Source organism: Sus scrofa, chromosome 2 (genome assembly GCF_000003025.6).
Source record: "Sus scrofa isolate TJ Tabasco breed Duroc chromosome 2, Sscrofa11.1, whole genome shotgun sequence".
NCBI classification, from domain to species: domain Eukaryota; kingdom Metazoa; phylum Chordata; class Mammalia; order Artiodactyla; family Suidae; genus Sus; species Sus scrofa.
The window spans coordinates 33,241,272-33,259,769 of NC_010444.4; the positions used below are offsets into that span (position 1 = coordinate 33,241,272).

At 37.8% G+C, this 18,498-nt stretch overlaps 1 protein-coding gene and 1 pseudogene across 3 annotated transcripts in view; both read right to left on the reverse strand.

Annotated features, from left to right (window-relative positions):
- The window catches only part of BBOX1 (gamma-butyrobetaine hydroxylase 1), a 68,049-nt gene that overhangs the window by 13,307 nt on the left and 36,244 nt on the right, over nt 1-18,498 (reverse strand). For all 3 annotated transcript variants that reach the window (XM_021083236.1, XM_021083235.1, XM_021083234.1), the window contains exon 6: nt 626-731. In XM_021083236.1, coding sequence (XP_020938895.1) covers nt 626-731 — 106 coding nt within the window. The remainder of the gene's footprint in view (nt 1-625; nt 732-18,498) is intronic.
- On the reverse strand, nt 738-3,028 carry LOC106509391 (annotated as a pseudogene).

An 18,498-nucleotide genomic window follows, 5' to 3' on the forward strand; every position in this document is an offset into this window, starting at 1 on the left:
TGAAGGTGGGGGTTCTGGAAGCGGATGATAGATCAGATGGAGCAGAGACAAGCCATCTCAGCCACCACTTAGGTCAACCAGTCCCTTCCAGACTCAGCAGCAACAGAACTACACAACTGAACACAGCCCAAGTCGTAAAAACATGAGCTAAGTCAGTGGCTGTTCTTTTAAGCTATGGAGTGTTGTTTTTTTTTTTTTTTAATTTTTTTTGGCAATAACTAACTGATATGAATGATGGCCATGCGACTTTGTAGGAAAAACTCTACATTATGTTTCCTGGTTTCATTTTCTCTTACAACTCTCTTAAGAATGGGAAATGTGTGAAAAGACCTCAGGATGTTCTGCTGTGAGAAAATGTCTTGGCAAAGCAAAAAGTGCCAAGAGTTATTGCCAGGGAGAAATGAAGAAATGTTAAAAAAAAAAATACATGAAAATCTTCTATCCCTTGGGCATGTGAGGCTATTCAGGATTTAGGTACAGAGATTTTGTGAGTTTGGGCTATGTTTGGAGAAAGGCCTATATAAGACAAATGAGCTAGTGAAACATATAATCTTCTAGACTCAAAGTATAGGAGAATGTTGCTCCTTGGCCTGCCTTGTGGAAAATATGCTGAGGCTCACCTTACCCCAGGTGGATGATGGAGGGCTGGGTAATCAGTGTGAAAGCTTAGCTTCCCAGTGGTGTAAGCCACATTGTTTGCATCGATTTTGTCTTGCACTTGCCAAGTATGTCTGCAGAATACAAGAAACACATGTTTAAATGGGCTGTCATTTAGCCAGGGGAAATGTGTTAGAATGAACTTGAGACATGGGGAAAATGGAAACTTCATTTTATGAAATAATTACCATAACGGAAAAGAGCCTGACCTTTCTTTCTCCAAAGCAACCCCTTCAGAATCAGCATCTCCTCATTTCTCTTTTCCTCTCCAAAAAGAGTACATTTATACCCTAGTTTCTCCTACAGAGTTTATAAAGAGGTGTATAGGGGATTATAAGTTAGTATGTTGGTTTTGTTTTGTTTTTTTACTTTTATTTGCATTTATTTTTTGTGGAATTTATTCCCGGAACATAAGTCTTTGTTTCGTCTGGGATCCCTTTTCCTTCTGTGCAACTTCTTCTTCAGGTTTAGGAACAATCTACTCTTTTTCAGTAAGGATCATTTCAGTATGGCAGGGAGAACTTATATAAGGGTTGATCCAAGCTCTAAGTCCTATTGCGCATTTTGGGGGCTTTGTTCACCTGGAAATGCTCCATGACCAGAGGATCTACATCCAAGCCCTTAAGTTTAGCATTACTCTCTGCATTTTTGAGCATGTGCAATAAAAATTCAGCCCTCTTTTTGGGCCACCTACCCTGTATCCAGCCCCACTGTTTGGCCTGGGCGTACCTACCTACCCCAACGACTGTAATGATGGAATGGCACTCACTGCTTCTGTAAAGTAACTTCCTTCAGATGCTTGGTGGCTTTTCGGATAGGCATACCCTTAATGGCACAATCCTTTCTCTCTTCTCTAGAGTACCCACAACTTCTGTATTTATCATTTTTGGGGGCATTTCTTTATATTTTTAATTCAGGGTTGTGCATCCTTAGACACTGTGTTTAATCTTACCCACTAAAAACAACTGTTATGTCTTTTAAGTCTCTTAATCTATACACTTCTTTTCCAGCCTGTTCTTACAATTTATTGTTTGAAGCACTTAGGGATTTTGACCTATAGATAATCCTCACAGTCTGGACATTGTTGATTGTATACTCATGGTGTAGTTCAACCCATTTCCCTCTCCTCTGTACTTCTGGGAAATTGGCAGCTAAATGCAGAGACATGGGCAGACAATTTTCTTTCTTCAGCAAAACTATAGATGTCAATATATACTTTTATTACAAGACACAGAATATCTAGGTATCTTTCTTCTTATGATACCTGTACTCGTTCATGCTCAAGTGTTAGCGTTAGGCCTAATTAGTGTTAGGCCCACTAATTTATTGTGGATTTCTAATAGCGAAATAGCAAATTAATACTACTTTTTAAATTTATCATTCGGAACACTAAAAAAATGTGCTTTTTAAAAAGGAGATCCTCATTTACTATTTTGTTACCCCATATAAAAACTTACCTGGGGTAATGAGATAAATGCTTGATTCCTTCCTTTATTTACCATTTTGGAATGTAATAGATTAGTTTTCTATTACTCAAAGATAAGTAATTCATTTTTTAAAAAAACCATTATTGATAAACATGTACTAAAATTGAATAGAGGTAATGGTTTCACAGCATTGCCAATGTACCAAATGACACAGAATCATCATAATTTAAAATGGTTAATTTTATATCAATTTTACTCCCTATTGTCAAAAAATAGCTTGACTTAAGCATTAAAAAATTAATCAAAAAATAATTTAAGATTACTTGCAACTCTGTGGCAAGAAAAGTACCCATTATTCAGATTTTGTAAGGCTTTTCCCTTGGAATATTGAGATAATGGATAATTGCAAGGAAGCTGTGTCTCAAAATAAATCAAAGCTGGATTGAAAAAATGTCACTATATATGCATGCCATTTTATTGCTGTTACAATGTCTACTTATTAATTTGTATTCATATTTATCAAATCATTTTCAATAATTATACATTGAACACCTATTTCAGATACTGTTTTATCATTAGAAATTCAGCAAGGAACACCCTCAGCCAGACCTGGCCCAGTGTCCACCCAGGAAAGGATGCTCTCAGGTCCCCAAGACACGCTGCACTCATTTTCTTCCATAGCTTCTTTAGATTTCCATTTTTGACAGATTTTTGATGACAATCATCAGCACTGGGGGCTGTGAAAGCAGAATGGGTTTTGTAGACTGGCCACCCAGGAGCCAGAGATGTTGTTTCTAAATGTGCTTTTGTCCCATAGTGTGGACCCCACTGTGGCTTTAAATTTTTATTTTTAATTAAGATAAAAATTTAGGGAGTTCCCTGGTGGCTCAGTGGGTTACAGATCCAGCATTGGCCCTGCTGTGGCCTGGGTTGCTACTGTAGCACAGGTTCAATCCCTGACCTGAGGAACTTCCACATGCTGTGGGGCACAGCAAAAAATAAGTAAATAAATCATGATACAAAACATAAAAAAGAAAAGAAAAAGAAATATAACAGGGGACAAAAAGGACAAACAAGTAATTACCAAATCTAATCTCAGATAGAGATAAGTGCCACAAGGAAAATTTTCAAAACAAGGTAAGGAGATAAGAAGTGGAGGCCAGGAGAATATCATGGCAGAAAGGATTCTTTGGGAAGTGCTTAGAAAGAGCAGAATTTTTTCATAGAAACCTGAATAAAATAAGAGAAGGAAAAATGTGAATTTCTGGGAGATATATTTTAGGTAGAGGAATCTGAAATGAAAAGGTAGTGTTTCTTCACCATTCTTTGGGATCGAGGATGAAATTAGCTATTTTGCACTGTTTTTTTCCTCATTTAAATTTGGGGTGGAAAGCCTGGTATACTTTTCTTTAAAGATTAAAGAGCCATCCACATGTGACCATGAATTGGAAAGAGACCTAGTGAAAGAAGAGGATATATAAAGCTTGCTGCAACTCATTTCAAGTATGAGTCAGGCAATCCATTATATTGTCAATGACTGTAGCCAAGAAATACATGTTCTCTGTGAAGTTCATGTCACTCCATGACCCAGACATAATACAGAATCAGACTATTGTCAACATCAGCATTCTGAGAATAATTAACATGTAAGAAGGGATTCAAGTACCAAAAAAGTAATTTCATCAAGTTGTGGAAGGTATAATGTCTTCTAAGAAGATGATGCTGTTGATACTGTCAGGGAGAAATGACTTTATTTAGATTTTCTTTCCAAGAGTGACGATGGCTTTGCATTGATCCATCTACATCTCTTTCTTGGTTCCTCCTATGATCAAGGGTAAATGAACTGAGATTTGCTGTGGCCAAGAGCTAACTTAGACTCAAGGTGCAAGCTTTAACCAGGGAACAGATCTTTTCTTTGCACTAACTGCCTTCTACAGGAGTGGGCTTGTGACTTGGCTTCTTCAGAGCAGTTCTCCAGCTTTCTAAGCTAATTGACAGGGGATGATAAACATTTCTTATTCCTAAAGTGTCTTAGGCACAGTATGGGATATATAGCCTAAAAGTCGATGCTCACACATAATGATAAATCCCAGGAAAGGAATCTGCCAGTTCCAGTCATAAAACATTCTCCTAATCATTACAGCGTTAAGTCTTGAAAAATCTTAGAAATGTCACCCGATCTACCTTTCTTCCTCCTTATAGAAATGAATTGTGCCAGGAAGCCTCCTGCTGACAATTGTTATGACTCTAAGCTTTCACTTATCCTTCTCAAAGCCAAATGCCCAATAAAACACAGCAGAAACAAATGCAAACATGAGCCATTGGCCTCTGTAGAAAGCCTTTTTTAAAAGCTCACCTGGGGGGCCTTAGTGCGATTAGTGTATACTGACATGTACCTCCTGTTAATGACATATTCTTAGGTTGTTCTAGGTAAGGCGACAACACAAGAAAATTATTAAGAATTTCCATAACTGAAGCAGATTGTTCTAAAGCTGAAAAGGCAGGATCAGTATAGCATCTAATTCCAATAGTATAGACTTGCTTGGTATTGTGCTGAGGCAGGTATTTGCAACTGTAACAAATAATACCATTTTTGCCAAAGATGTTATTAAACAAACCTAAGTTTTCACTGAGCTATTCCTACCATTGTTGACACTTACTTTTTTAGCTCTCCTAGCTAAAATAAATAAAAAAATTTACAGTTAACCAACCAAAGGAATATTATATTGCTTATTATTTCCAACTAGAGTTGTGATGCTTCCCCATGTGATTGCGTAGATGCAGTCACTCACCAGACCTCCAGATATTTATTTTTTCATTACCACTTTTTAGACCATCCAAGGGGCCAGGAGTTGAGGATGCAGCAGCACATAGAATAGACATGGTACTTGCACCTTATGAAACTTATAGTCTATAACGGAAGACAATTTAGTGTGATCTTTCTTCCAAAGCTAATGTACAAGGTGTTATGAGAGTAAGAAGTGATGGTTAAGTGGAGACCTGAAGATTGGTGGGATTTACATAGAAGGGTAAAGGTCATAAGAGGCAGAAAAAAATAGCTTGTGAGAAAGCCCAGTGGAGGGAGGGAATATGGTATATGGATGTGAGAGAAGGCAGTCTGGGCTGGACCAAAGAGGATTTGTTCTATAGCTATCCTTGGCTTCCCTTCAAATTTCTGCTTCCCTATAGTCCTGTAAAATCTTATCCCAAAACTCATTACATCAGGGACCTGAGTTCAAGCATAGCTTTATCTCATAGCATTTAAACCACTGCCAACAATGTTTGTTGAATGAAGACATGGGCTCTAGAATTAAAAATTGTATTATTTTCCTGATTGCCTATTAACTTTAATCCTAGGCTAAGCTATATATTTTAGGTATATTTAAACCATGAATGCTTTAGCCACTAATCATGGTGGTTGTTTTATTTCTAAGGGAAGTGCTACAGTTATTTGTAAACAATACTTGGCAAAATTGTTGGACTTGTGTCTTAAAAAGTCATTCTCTTTTCAGTTCTACTTGTATTTTGGGCACATATTTATATTGCATTCTTGAACATGAATGAAATTAAAAAAGTTTATACCATTAATATCTCCAAATATAAACATGAAATACAAAAGTAACATTTCTTATATCTTGTGTTTCTCTTACTCAAACCACTGAACTAATATGGAAGTCTCTATAAGACATGAAGATATGAGGTAAATATGGAGGATTTGGCATGGTGGTGATTTTAATCTCTCTGAATTCTCCATGCAAGGCACTTAGGGTGCAAACCCCCAAACTCAGGGATGATATCCAGTCGAAATTAGGTGACAAGATATTTCCATGAACCTTCAAATTGAGTGGGTACACAGACCTTCCAAGGCTATAATACATGGTATATAAGTAGCTGCGTAGGAGGAAGCACAAGGAAGCAATAGGTACTTGATGGATCTGAAAAATTCCCAAATCACTAACAGATTTTCCCTGAAAATTGCAGTAGGGCAATTTGAGAATGGCAGTTCAATCTGGGAGGTGAATTTTCACATTCCAATATAGATGAGTTCAAGAGGTCTGTGATAAAGAGTTGGAATACTCTGGGCCCCATAAACTCTAAAAACTTACCAGATAAACTCCTTTCCATGACAAAGCTTCCTTCTGAGAAAAAGACCCCAAATTGAGCATTACAGGGACAAAGGAAAAAGGTTTAGATGAAACTAAAGGAGAAAGATCAGCAGGTCTTAGAACATTATGAGCCATAGTTTTGAAATATAGCTTAACATCAACCTGTCATTTCTCCCTTTAATAGTTAAGAAAAAAAATTCATATAAAAATTAGCAACATAAAAATGATTAAGGTTTAGTCTCATAGTTATTTAAAATAAAGAAAGAATAAATAGCAAAATAGCACACCTGTGGACAGTATGGGCTAGAATATCCCCAAAAGACAAAAAAATATTATTTTTTCTATTTCTAACATCTATTTTCTATTTATACCTAACTTTTTAAGCTTTTGGTACAATATATTAAAGAATAATTGACATCAGAAACTCAAAAATGAGGTGCTATATTGAGCAAAGAAAAAAAATGAAGAAAGTTATTAAAAAATGAAGACTAAATTGAATGAAGACTACCATATGATCCAGCAATCCCAATCCTGGGCATATATCCAGATAAACTATAATTCAAAAAGATACATGCACCCCTATGTTCATAGCAGCACTGTTCACAATAACCAAGACATGGAAGCAACCTAAATGTCCATCAATAGATGAATGGATTAAGAAGATGTGGTACACATACAATGAGTAGATGGAATACTACTCAGCCATAAAAAATAATGAAATAATCCATCTGTAGCAAAATGGATGCACCTAGAGATTCTCATACTAAGCAAAGTCAGTCAGAAAGAAAAAGACAAAAACCATATGCTATCACTCCTAAGTGGAATCTAAAATATGGCACAAATGAATCTATCTACAAAACAGAAATAGACTCACAGACATAGAAAATATGTTTGTGCCTGCAAAGGGGGAAGGGAGAGGGAATGGGATGGACTGGGAGTTTGGGGCTAGCAGATGCAAACTATTACATTTAGAATGGATAAACAATGAGATCCTACTATATAGCACAGGGAACTACATCCAATCTCTTGTAATAGAACATGATGGAAGGTAATATAAGATAGGGAATGTATATATATGTTTGACTGGGTCACTTTACTCTACCCCAGAAACCAATACAATATTGTAAATTGACTCTACTTTAATAAATAAATGAAAACTAAATTAGAAGGAATGCAAGCTCAAATAAGCATAACAGATACTGCTTTTAGATAACCAGAGGATAAAAGTGAGAAAAATTTAAATGTCAGAAAAAAAAAAAGAGAAAGAGATAAGAATTTGAGAGAAGATAACAAATTAAGAGGATAAGCAAAGAAGATTTAGTGTATATACAATAGGTATCCTTAAAAGAAGAAATCCAAAGGAACAGAACAATACTAAAAACTACAATTCAAAAAAATTCTTGAAATTAAAAAAAAAAAGTGATTTGAAACTAACCATAAAAGGTCAACCCATGTAATCCCTAAAAAAGTTGCCCCAGAAAAACCAACTAGAAGATATAGTATGTAAAAGTACTAGTCTTTAAAGAAAAAAAAATTCTTTTAAGAATCTAGGTAAAAGATCAATTTGCATATAGGAAAAGAAAATTAGATTACCAATAAAACTATAGTGTGAGATATATTAGACATGTTATGAGCCAAGAATTTGATATTTAGTCAAGTTGATTTTTAAGTATAAAGGTCTTAATTTGCTTTCAATATGCAAGAATTAAAGGAATATTATTCCCCCCCCAAAAAAGAATATTATTCCCATGAGCTCATACTGAGGAATTTATAAGAGAATGGGCTTCAGACAACCAAAGGGAAAACACTGACACAACACTGGTACTGATTGGTAAATTTATATTTACCAATAGAACTAATTTTATGTAAGGAGAAAAAGATATCAGAAAATTAAAAAGTTGGGAAACCAAACTGTAATGCTGAGAGAGGCTTACTGGGGTGATAATACTTTGAATCAGAAAAGTATACTTGTGAGTATGGAAGTGAGTACCTTAAAATTCAGGGGAGCCATGATATGTGGAGAGAAAGAGAAGATTGCAATTGGCTGGGACTTGTGGATGGATTACGGAGTGGCTGGAAAGTTTCCATTTCTTGACCTGGATGGTATTTAAGAATATTTGCCTTAGTAATTCCGTAAGCTATACATTTGTTTTATGTGATTTTTCTGTATCTATGTTATATGTAACCATGAGAAGTATTTTTTTAATTTACCTTTAAAGGTTAATAATACGCTCAATAATAAAAACGAAGACAGGTAATAATAGAAAAATGACAATGATCTCTAAAAACATTAAAAAAAAGTCACAGCAACTTGCTCCAAAACTCCTAAAGGCCTTCATTATGAAAAACTTAAAATGCAGTGTATTATTTACAAAAATCTATGAGATTCCATACTAAGCATATTTAATAGGTTTTGGGGGTGGGAGGAAAATTGTGCTTAATTTATTTCATCATAAGAATTGGATGTTAGTGTAGATTATTAATGTGAATAATTAAAATATTAACTTTATCTTCTCTTGTGACAAGTGATCAGATTCTTTGTCAATTGTCCTTTTCCCTTTGCATAAACAGTTGGCTATAATTTGAATTTCAGAGAGAGGAGGGAATGAGTGCTCTGGTGCTGTCATTATGGTTTAGTTGGAGAACTTTCCATATAATCCCATAAAATTATTCTCGTGCATCTGGACTAGCAGTATGAGTAGAAGCAACAGTCAACAATTATTCTGGCATTTGGAACACTGGGAAAATGTTAGATAACAACCAACCAGCAAGGTAGCATGGTGTAAAGAAAAGATTGCAGACTGCTGAGTTAGGTAAACCTGAGTTTGAACCTGATTCTCCTGGCCTCGGTTTCCTTACCTTTAAAATGGGGATAATGATTCTTATCAGAATTGTCAAGGTTCAAAATTGATAGTAAAGCATGGAGTTCAAGACATAGAATATTGAAATTTATTTTCTCCCTTCCTAATAATAGCAGCTGCCTGTCTTGGCTGCCCAGAGTATAACCAAGGAGGTAATGGGGACCATGGGAGATTGTGGAGAGGCAACTGACTTGTTAGGGTATCTCATAAATTTCCTCAAGTGATTTCTAGAGGGGCATAAGACACAGAAATTAGTTTTCCTTTCATTCATGAGACAACCTCATACTCAAGTGGTTTTGTTGGCAGCAACTTTACTGCAAAACCTAATATTACATAGGGAACTCCACTGATAACTTGGCTGATAACTTAAGCTGGGATTCACAATGGCTAAAAGAACATGGCTTGTCATTTTGCTTAGGAAACCCTAATACTCAGAATATACATTTTAAAGCCCCCCATCCCCATCCTCAAATACTGTGGTCTTTAGTGACTCTAAAACCACTCATTAAGAATTCTCAGGGTACATTTCTCACAACGTAGGGTTAAATTACAACTAAACTCATAATTCAGACAAGTTTTCTTCATTTTCTTCCCAAGTCTGAGTTGCTTCTAGGTTGGTTTTTCCTAACTCAGAAGCCATTTTTATTCAAGAAGGGCTGTGTGGTTTTCTCAAGCAGTTTCTTGGCTAGAAACTTCAGCAAAATGGGTAAATTGGTTTATCTTTCCCTGTTCAGTCCCCCCACTTCACAAATGTTTTCTAATAACATGTTCAGCAAAATGGGTAAACTGGTTTGTCTTTCCCTGTTCAGTCCCCCCACTTCACAAATGTTTTCTAATAACACGTATATCAAGCAAGCAACTGTTTCAAAGTCAGATTTGGAGGCAGTACTAATGGTAGGAGCAATTTTTAAGAGGCGGGATGCCAAGGCATAATAATATTTTTCACTCATTATGTCCTCAGTTTCTAAATAATGTGTGAAATGCTGCTGGGCTGGCTTACAGAAACTAGCAGAAATCCAGTGCAAGCTGGAAAGGAGACAGACTTGTACTCCCCAGAGGCCATTTCAATATTGTTAATTCTTAACTGACCTGGCTGGTGTATTTGACAAACAGCCCAATAGAAATGTCTGCTGTTTGACATTATTTCAGTCATCTGATGAAGCCTGCATGCAAGGCACTCATGCAGATGCAAACTGGGCAATAACAGCAGCGTTTTACATTTTCCTAGCAAATTTTCACCTAAAGGCCTCAAAGGGCATGACTGGTATTAAAACACTCCCAAGGAAAGAGAAGAGCAAGTCCTCAGTTGAGCAGCATCATAGAGCAACAGGAAGTTACATGAAAAGTTTAGATCAACTTCTCACCTATAAATAGCTAGTGGTGAGGCCATGATTAAGCTGTTTCCCTATTGGTCCAGGGAGCAGCTCTCTGGGCAGTAATGCAATACAGATGGTCTGGGGTGTTGGGTTCTTAATTCTTTCCTAAGCTTTTTTGAAATGAAGTGTTCCAAAGTATTTATTTCTATTTTTGCCTGACAATTTGTGGCCTTCTAAGTTTTATTCAGCAATTATATAAAACTTTCATGCTTGTCTCTATAAGACAAAATTTGACTATCACGAGGATCCATAAATTTCTTTTCTTTTACCCCTTCTCCTCACTGCCTATCACTATCTTTATTTTATTCCTGATGTTAGTGCTTCAGAAGGGTATATGTAAAAATTTTCACCTCATTATTCTTATTAGTCTAATCCCTGTTACATGTGTTCCTGCCTCTTGCTTGTGCCAAAAAATAAAACATTCTTAGAAGAAGAAAGAATAAAATCTGAACTTCTAGGCTCTCATCTGAAAAGGAGCCTTGCTAGCTAAGGCTGAAATTGGCATTCTCTTCTGCTTGACTTTCTGCTAAGTTGATCACGGGGTTAATTTTCTTCTTTTTTTTTTTCCCATGTTTTTTAATTACTCAAATGAATTTATCACATCTGTAGTTGTATAATGATCATAACAATCTGATTTCACAGGATTTCCATCCCACAGCCCAAGCACATCCCCCCACCCCCCAAACTGTCTCCTCCGGAGACCATAAGTTTTTCAATGTCTGTGAGTCAGCATCTGTTCTGCAAAGAAGTTCCGTCTGTCCTTTTTTCAGATTCCACATGTCAGTGAAAGCATTTGATATTGGTGTCTCATTGTATGGCTGACTTCACTTAGCATGATGGTTTCTAGGTTCATCCATGTTGCTAAAAAATGCTGGTACTTCGTTCTTTTTGATGGCTGAGTAATATTCCATTGTGTATATGTACCACATCTTCTTGATCCAGTCCTCTGTTGAAGGACATTGAGGTTGTTTCCATGTCTTGGCTATTGTAAATAGTGCTGTAATGAACACTGGAGTACATGTGTCTTGGCGAGTCGTGGTTTTCTCTGGAAAGATGCCCAGGAGTGGGATTGCTGGATCAAATGGTAGTTCTATCTTTAGTTTTCTGAGGAATCTCCATACTGCTTTCCACAGTGGTTGCACCAATTTACAATCCCACCAACAAGTGTACTAGGGTTCCTTTTTCTCCACACCCTCTCTAGCACTTATTGTTTGTAGACTTTTGGATGATGGCCATTCTGGCTGGTGTAAGGTGGTACCTCATCATGGTTTTGATTTGCATCTCTCTAATAATGAGTGATGCTGAACATCTTTTCATGTGTTTCTCGGCCATGTGTATGTCTTCTTTGGAGAACTGTCTGTTTAGATCTTCTGCCCATTTTTGGATGGGGTTGTTTTTTTTGGTATGGAGCTGCAAAAGTTGTTTATAAATTTTGGAGATTAATCCCTGTCAGTTGATTCATTTGCAAAGATTTTCTCCCATTCTGTGGGTTGTCTTTTTGTGTTGTTTAGGGTTTCCTTTGCTGTGCAGAAACTTTTAAATTTGATTAGGTCCCATTTGTTTATTTTTCTTTTTATTGTCAATACTGATAGGTGGATCTGAGAAGATGTTGCTGTCATTTATGTCAGAGAGTGTTTGGCCTATGTTTTCCTCTAGGAGTTTGATAGTGTCTGGTCTTCTATCTAGGTCTTTAATCCATTTTGAGTTTATCTTTGTGTATGGTGTTAGGGAGTGTTCTAATTTCATTCTTTTCCAGTTTTCCCAGCACCACTTATTGAACAAGCTGTCCTTTCTCCATTGTATAATCTTGCTTCCTTTGTCATAGACTAGTTGGCTGTAAGTGCATGGGTTTAATTCTGGGTTTTCTATCCTGTTCCACTGATCTATATGTCTGTCTTTATGCCAGTACCATGCGGTTTTGATGATTGTTGCTTTGTAGTATAGTCTGAAGCCCGGGAGCCTGATTCCTCCAGCTCCATTTTTCTTTTTCAGGATGTCTTTGGCTATTCTGGGTCTTTTGTACTTCCAAACGAACTTTAAAATATTTTGTTCAAGTACTGTGAAAAATGTCCTTGGTAATTTGATAGGGATTGCATTGAATCTGTAGATTGCCTTGCGTAGTATAGTCATTTTGATAATATTAACTCTTCCAGTCCAAGAGCATGATATGTCTTTCCATCTATTTGTGTCATCTTTGATTTCTTTCATCAGCGTCTTATAGTTTTCAGAGTACAGGTCTTTTGTTTCTTTAGGTAGGTTTACTCCTAGGTATTTTATTCTTTTGGATGTGATAGTAAATGGGATTGCTTCCCTAATTTCCTTTTCTGCTTTTTCATTGTTAGTATATAGAAATGCTATCAATTTCTGTGTATTGATTTTGTATCCTGCAACTTTGCAAAATTCGTGGATAAGCTCTAACAGTTTTCTGGTAGAGTCTTTAGGATTCTCTCGGTATAGTATCATGTCATGTGCAAATAGGTATAGTTTTCCTTCTTCCTTTCCAATTTGGATTCCTTTTATTTCTTTTACTTCTCTGATTGCTGTGGCTAAGACTTCCAAAACTATGTTGAAGAGTAGTGGTGAGAGGGGACATCCTTGTCTTTTTCCTGATCTCAGCGGGAATTCTTTCAACTTTTCACCATTGAGAATGATGTTCGCTGTGGGTTTGTCGTATATGGCCTTTATCATGTTGAGGTAGGTTCCTGTTATGCCCACCTTCTGAAAGGTTTTTATCAGAAATGGGTGTTGGATTTTGTCAAAGGCTTTTTCTGCATCTATTGAGAGAATTTTGTTGAGGATTTTTGCATCGATGTTCATGAGTGATATAGGCCTGTAGTTTTCTTTTTTTGTGGAGTCTTTGTCTGGTTTTGGTACCAGGGTGATGGTGGCCTCATAGAATGAGTCTGGGAGTATCCCTTCTTCTGCAATTTTTTGAAATAGTTTCAGAAGGAGAGGTGTTAGATCTTCTATAAATGTTTGATAGAATTCACCTGTGAAGCCATCTGGTCCTGGACTTTTGTTTGTTGGAAGTTTTTTAATCACAGTTTCAATTTCAGTTCTTGTGATGGGTCCATTCATCTTTTCTATTTCATCTTGGTTTAGTCTTGGAAGATTGCACTTTTCTAAGAATTTGTCCATTTCTTCTAGGTTTTCCATTTTATTGGCGTATAGTTGCATATAGTGGTCTCTTATGATCCTTTGTATTTCTGTGGTGTCTGTTGTTACTTCTCCTTTTTCATTTCTAATTTTATTGATTTGAGTCCTCTCTCTTTTTTGCTTGATAAGTCTGGCTAAGGGTTTATCCATTTTGTTGATCTTTTCGAAGAACCAGCTTTTCGTTTCATTGATCTTTTCTATGGTTTTCTTTGTTTCTATTTCATTGATTTCTGCTCTGATCTTTATGATTTCTTTCCTTCTACTAACTTTAGGTCTTGTCTGTTCTTCTCTCTCGAGCTGCTTTAGATGTAAAGTTAGCTTGTTTATTTGTGCTTTTTCTTGTTTCCTGAGGTGGGCTTGTATTGCTATAAACTTTCCTCTTAGGACGGCTTTTGCTGCATCCCATGGGTTTTGGAGTGTCGTATCTTCTTTGTCATTTGCTGCTAGGTATTTTTTAATTTCCTCTTTGATTTCTTCAGTGATCCATTGGTTGTTTAGTAGCATGTTGTTGAGTCTCCACGTGTGTGTTTTTTGCAGTTTTTTTCTTGTTGATTACCAGTCATATAGCATTGTGGTCAGAAAAGATGCTTGATATGATTTCAATTTTCTTAAAGTTACTGAGGTTGGATTTGTGGCCCAGGATATGGTCAATCTTTGAGAATGTTCCATGTGCACTTGAGAAAAATGTGTATTCTGTTGCATTTGGATGAAATGTCCTATAAATATCTATTAAGTCCATCTGGTTTAATGCTTCATTCAGGGCCTGTGTTTCCTTATTGATTTTCTGTCTGGTTGATCTGTCCACTGCTGTAAGTGGGATGTTAAAGTCCCCCACTATGATTGTGTTATTGTCAATTTCTCCTTTTAAGGTTGTTAGCAGTTGCCTTATATATTGTGGTGAAACTGTGTTGGGTGTGTAGATATTTAAAATTGTTATAACATCTTCTTGGATTGATCCTTTGATCATTATGTAATGTCTTTCTTTGTCCCTTAAAATATTCTTAATTTTAAAGTCTATTTTATCTGTTATGAATATTGCTACTCCAGCTTTCTTTTAATCCCCGTTTGCATGAAATATTTTCTTCCATCCTCTCACTTTCAATTTGTATGTGTCTGTAGAAGTGAAGTGGGTCTCTTGAAGACAGCATATATATGGGTCTTGTTTTTGTATCCATTCTGCCAGTCTATGTCTTTTGGTTGGGGCGTTTAGTCCATTCACATTTAAGGTAATTATTGATATGTATGTTCTTATTGCCATTTTATTAATTACTTTGGATTTATTTTTGCTGCTCTTTTTCCTTTACTTCTTCTCTTGTTCTTTTCTGCCTAGAGAAGTTCCTTTAGTATTTGTTGTAAGGCTGGTTTAGTGTTGCTGTATTCTCTCAGCTTTTGCTTATCTGAGAAGGTTTTGATTTCTCCTTCATATCTGAACAAGAGCCTTGCTGGGTAGAGTAATCTTGGTTGGAGGTTTTTTCCTTTCATCACGTTGAGTATATCATGCCACTCCCTTCTGGCCTGCAGAGTTTCTGTTGAAAAATCTGCCAATAGCCCTATTGGGGTTCCCTTGTATGTTATTTGTTTCTTTTCCCTAGATGTTTTCAAGATTTTCTCTTTGTCTTTAATTTTGGTCAGTTTGATTAGTATGTGTCTTGGGGTGTTCCTCCTTGGGTTTATTTTGTATGGTACTCGTTGTGCTTCCTGGATTTGAGTGAGTGATTCCTTCCCCATGTTAGGGAAGTTTTCAGCTATTATCTCTTGGAATATTTTTTCTGTCTCCTTCTCTCTCTCTTCTCCTTCTGGCACCCCTATAATATGGATGTTGGTGTGTTTCACGTTGTCCCAGAGTTCTCTGAGACTCTCTTCATTTGTTTTCAATCTTTTTTCTCTTTTCTGTTCTGCATCCGTAATTTCCACTAATCTGTCCTCCACCTCACTTATTCGTTCTTCTGCCTCCTGTATTCTGCTGTTAGCTGCTTCTAGTGAGTTTTTGTATTTCAGTTATTGTATTTTGCGTCTCTTCTTAAGTTTGTATCTTGTTATCTCTTTGGTCAGTGTTTCCTGTAAGTTATCCATCTTTGCCTCCAGTTTATTCCCAATGTCTTGCATCTTCTTCAGCATCAACAGTCTAAAGTCTTTTTCCTGGAGGCTGAGAATCTCCTCATGGCTTAGCTGATTTTCTGGGGTTTTTCCTTTCTCCCTCATCGAGTTATAGTTCTCTGTCTTTTCATTTTTATAGGTTTTTGGTGTGGTGACCTTCTTACAGATAATAGAGTTGTAGCCTCTCTTACTTCTGATGTCTGCCCCTTTGTGGCTGAAGTCAGTATGGGGGCTTGCTGTAGGCTTCCTGATGGGAGGGGCTGATGCCTGCCCCCTGGTAGGAGGAGTCTATTCTAATCCCTCTGGTGGGTGGGGCTTAGTCTCTGGATGGGATTAGAGACAGCTGGGTGCCTGAGGGGTCTTTAGGTAGCCTGTTTACTGAGGGGTGGGGCTGTGATCCCACCTGGGTTGTTGTTTGCCCTGGGGCTTCTCGCTGGCTGACAGGTGGGGCCAGATTTTCCCAAAATGGCCACCTCCAGAAAAAGGCGCTGCTGCTGAATATTCCCGAGAGCTTTGCTTTCAATGTCCTTCCCTCACAACAAGCCACATTCACCCCTGTTTCCCCAGGATGTCCTCCAAGAACTGCAGTCAGATTTGACCCAGATTCCCTTGGAGACTTTGCTTTGCTCTGGGACTCAGTGCGTGTGAAAGTCTGTGTGCGCCTTTTAAGAATGGGGTCTTGGTTTTCCCCAGTCCCATGGAACTCTTGCGCACAAGCCCCACTGGCCTTCAATGCCAGATGCTCCGGGGCTCTTTCTCCCTGTGCTAGATCCCCACACGTGATGTGTGGCTCAGAACTCTCACTCCTTGTAGGTGAGTCTCTGTGAACCAGTTAGTTTCCAGTCTGTGGAGCTTCCCACCCAGGAGGTATGGGGTTGTTTATATCACGAAATCGCCCCTCCTACCTCTTGATGTGGCCTCCTCTTTTTCTTCTGGAGTAGGGTATCTTTTTTAAGGTTTCCGGTCCATTTTGGTGAAGTGTGCCCAGTCTTTAGTTGTGAATTTTGTTGTTTTTAGGAGAGAAGTTGAGCTCCAGTCCTTCTATTCTGCCATCTTAATCCCTCTTTCCATGGGGTTAATTTTCTTATGGAGGACTAATAAATGGTGTCAATACTAAAAAAGAATTTTTGATGTCTTAAACAAATTCCTCAATATCTTAGCATAGTTTTCCTTTCATTAAGATTTTCTGAAAGGAGTTCCCATTTTGGTGCAGCAGAAATGAATTCAACTAGTATCCATGAGGATGCAGGTTCGATCCCTGGCCTTGCTCAGTAGGTTAGGGATCTGGCATTGCTGTGAACTGTGGTGTAGGTTGCAGATGCTGCTTGGATCTGGTGTTGCTGTGGCTGTGGTGTAGGCCAGCAACTATCACTCTGATTCAACCCCTAGCCTGGGAACCTCTATATTCCATGGGTGTGGCCCTAAAAAAAGAAATATTTCCTGAGAGATAACTGTGTGTGAGACAGTGAGCCACCTCTAAAGATAATCCTGATTAGGCCACCATTTTCTGTCTGCAAGGAGCTCAATATGACAGTGGTGATGGAAATGAGATATGCAGGCCTTATTGTCAAAGGTTATCCTACTAGTAGTTACAAGCAAGATGACTAGTTTATACACAATACTTTTAAAAATATGATGCTGAATTCTCCTCTCCAACCCCATCTCTGTGTCACCCAACCCTACGCACATGATAGATATAAATTATAAACCCTGACTTTTGCCAGTTTATTTAGTTGTCCAGCTAACAGAGAAGGAATTCTCAGGTTATGCTTTTGCCTTTTTAGGGAAAATCATCTGAACTTCTCAGTATTGTATAATTATAGTCCCAAAAGACGATGACCAGCAAACATTACTACAACTCAGCAAATAAACAGTAGTGTTCTGTCAGAATAGAGTAGTTTATTTTCTTTCACACTATATGCATCATCCCTAAAGGGGAAATCTTCCACAGGAGACAGAAATTGCCTAACTAGATGTTACAACTACATGGGAGAGAGGAGAATTTCCATCTCTTTTTCTTTCTCCCTTTCTCCTTCCTTTCCTTCCTTCCTTCCTTCCCTTCCTTCCTTTCTTTCTTTCTCCTTCCTTCCTTCCTTCCTTCCTTCCTTCCTTCCTTCCTTCCTTCCTTCCTTCTTCTTTCTTTTGCTTTTTAGGGCTGCACCCATGGAATATGGAAATTCCCAGGCTAGAGATTGAATTGGAGCTCTAACCACAGACCTATGCCACAGAAATGCCAGATCTGAGCTGCTTCTGAGGCCTAGACCACAGCTCATGGCAACACCAGATCCTTAATCCACTAGTGAGGCCAGGGATAGAACCCGTGTCCTGATGGGTACTAGTCAGATTGGTTTCTGCTGTGCCACAATGGCAACTCACATCCCTTTTTCTGGATGGTGCTGATAGCACAGAGCTGAGGCAGGCAGGGAGAGGGCTTCTCTCCCCCAAGCTGCACTGGTGGCCCCGTCACAGAAGGATGTAGTGGGGATGGTGATTGGAAGAAAGGAGGAAAGTGATTACTAGGTTGAGTGAGAAGGGCACAACAGACCAAAAAGCAGCCCAAAACAGAGGAGGGCTTGGAACCAGTTGTTTGTAGACAGAATCAAGGCCAGGAGAGGAGACCCATCCAAGAAAGAAGGTGTTAAGTAAGAAGGGAGGAATGCACTCAGAGCAAGCAGAGAAAGGAATGGCTTTTTTCCTTTCTCTTTGAATGGTGGCTGCAGTTGTTCCTTACCAGCTCTCTCCAGTGGATAAAATGGTTTGGGGCTACAATTGACTAGCTTTGGGATGGGAGATTCTGTATGAAATGATATAGTCATAA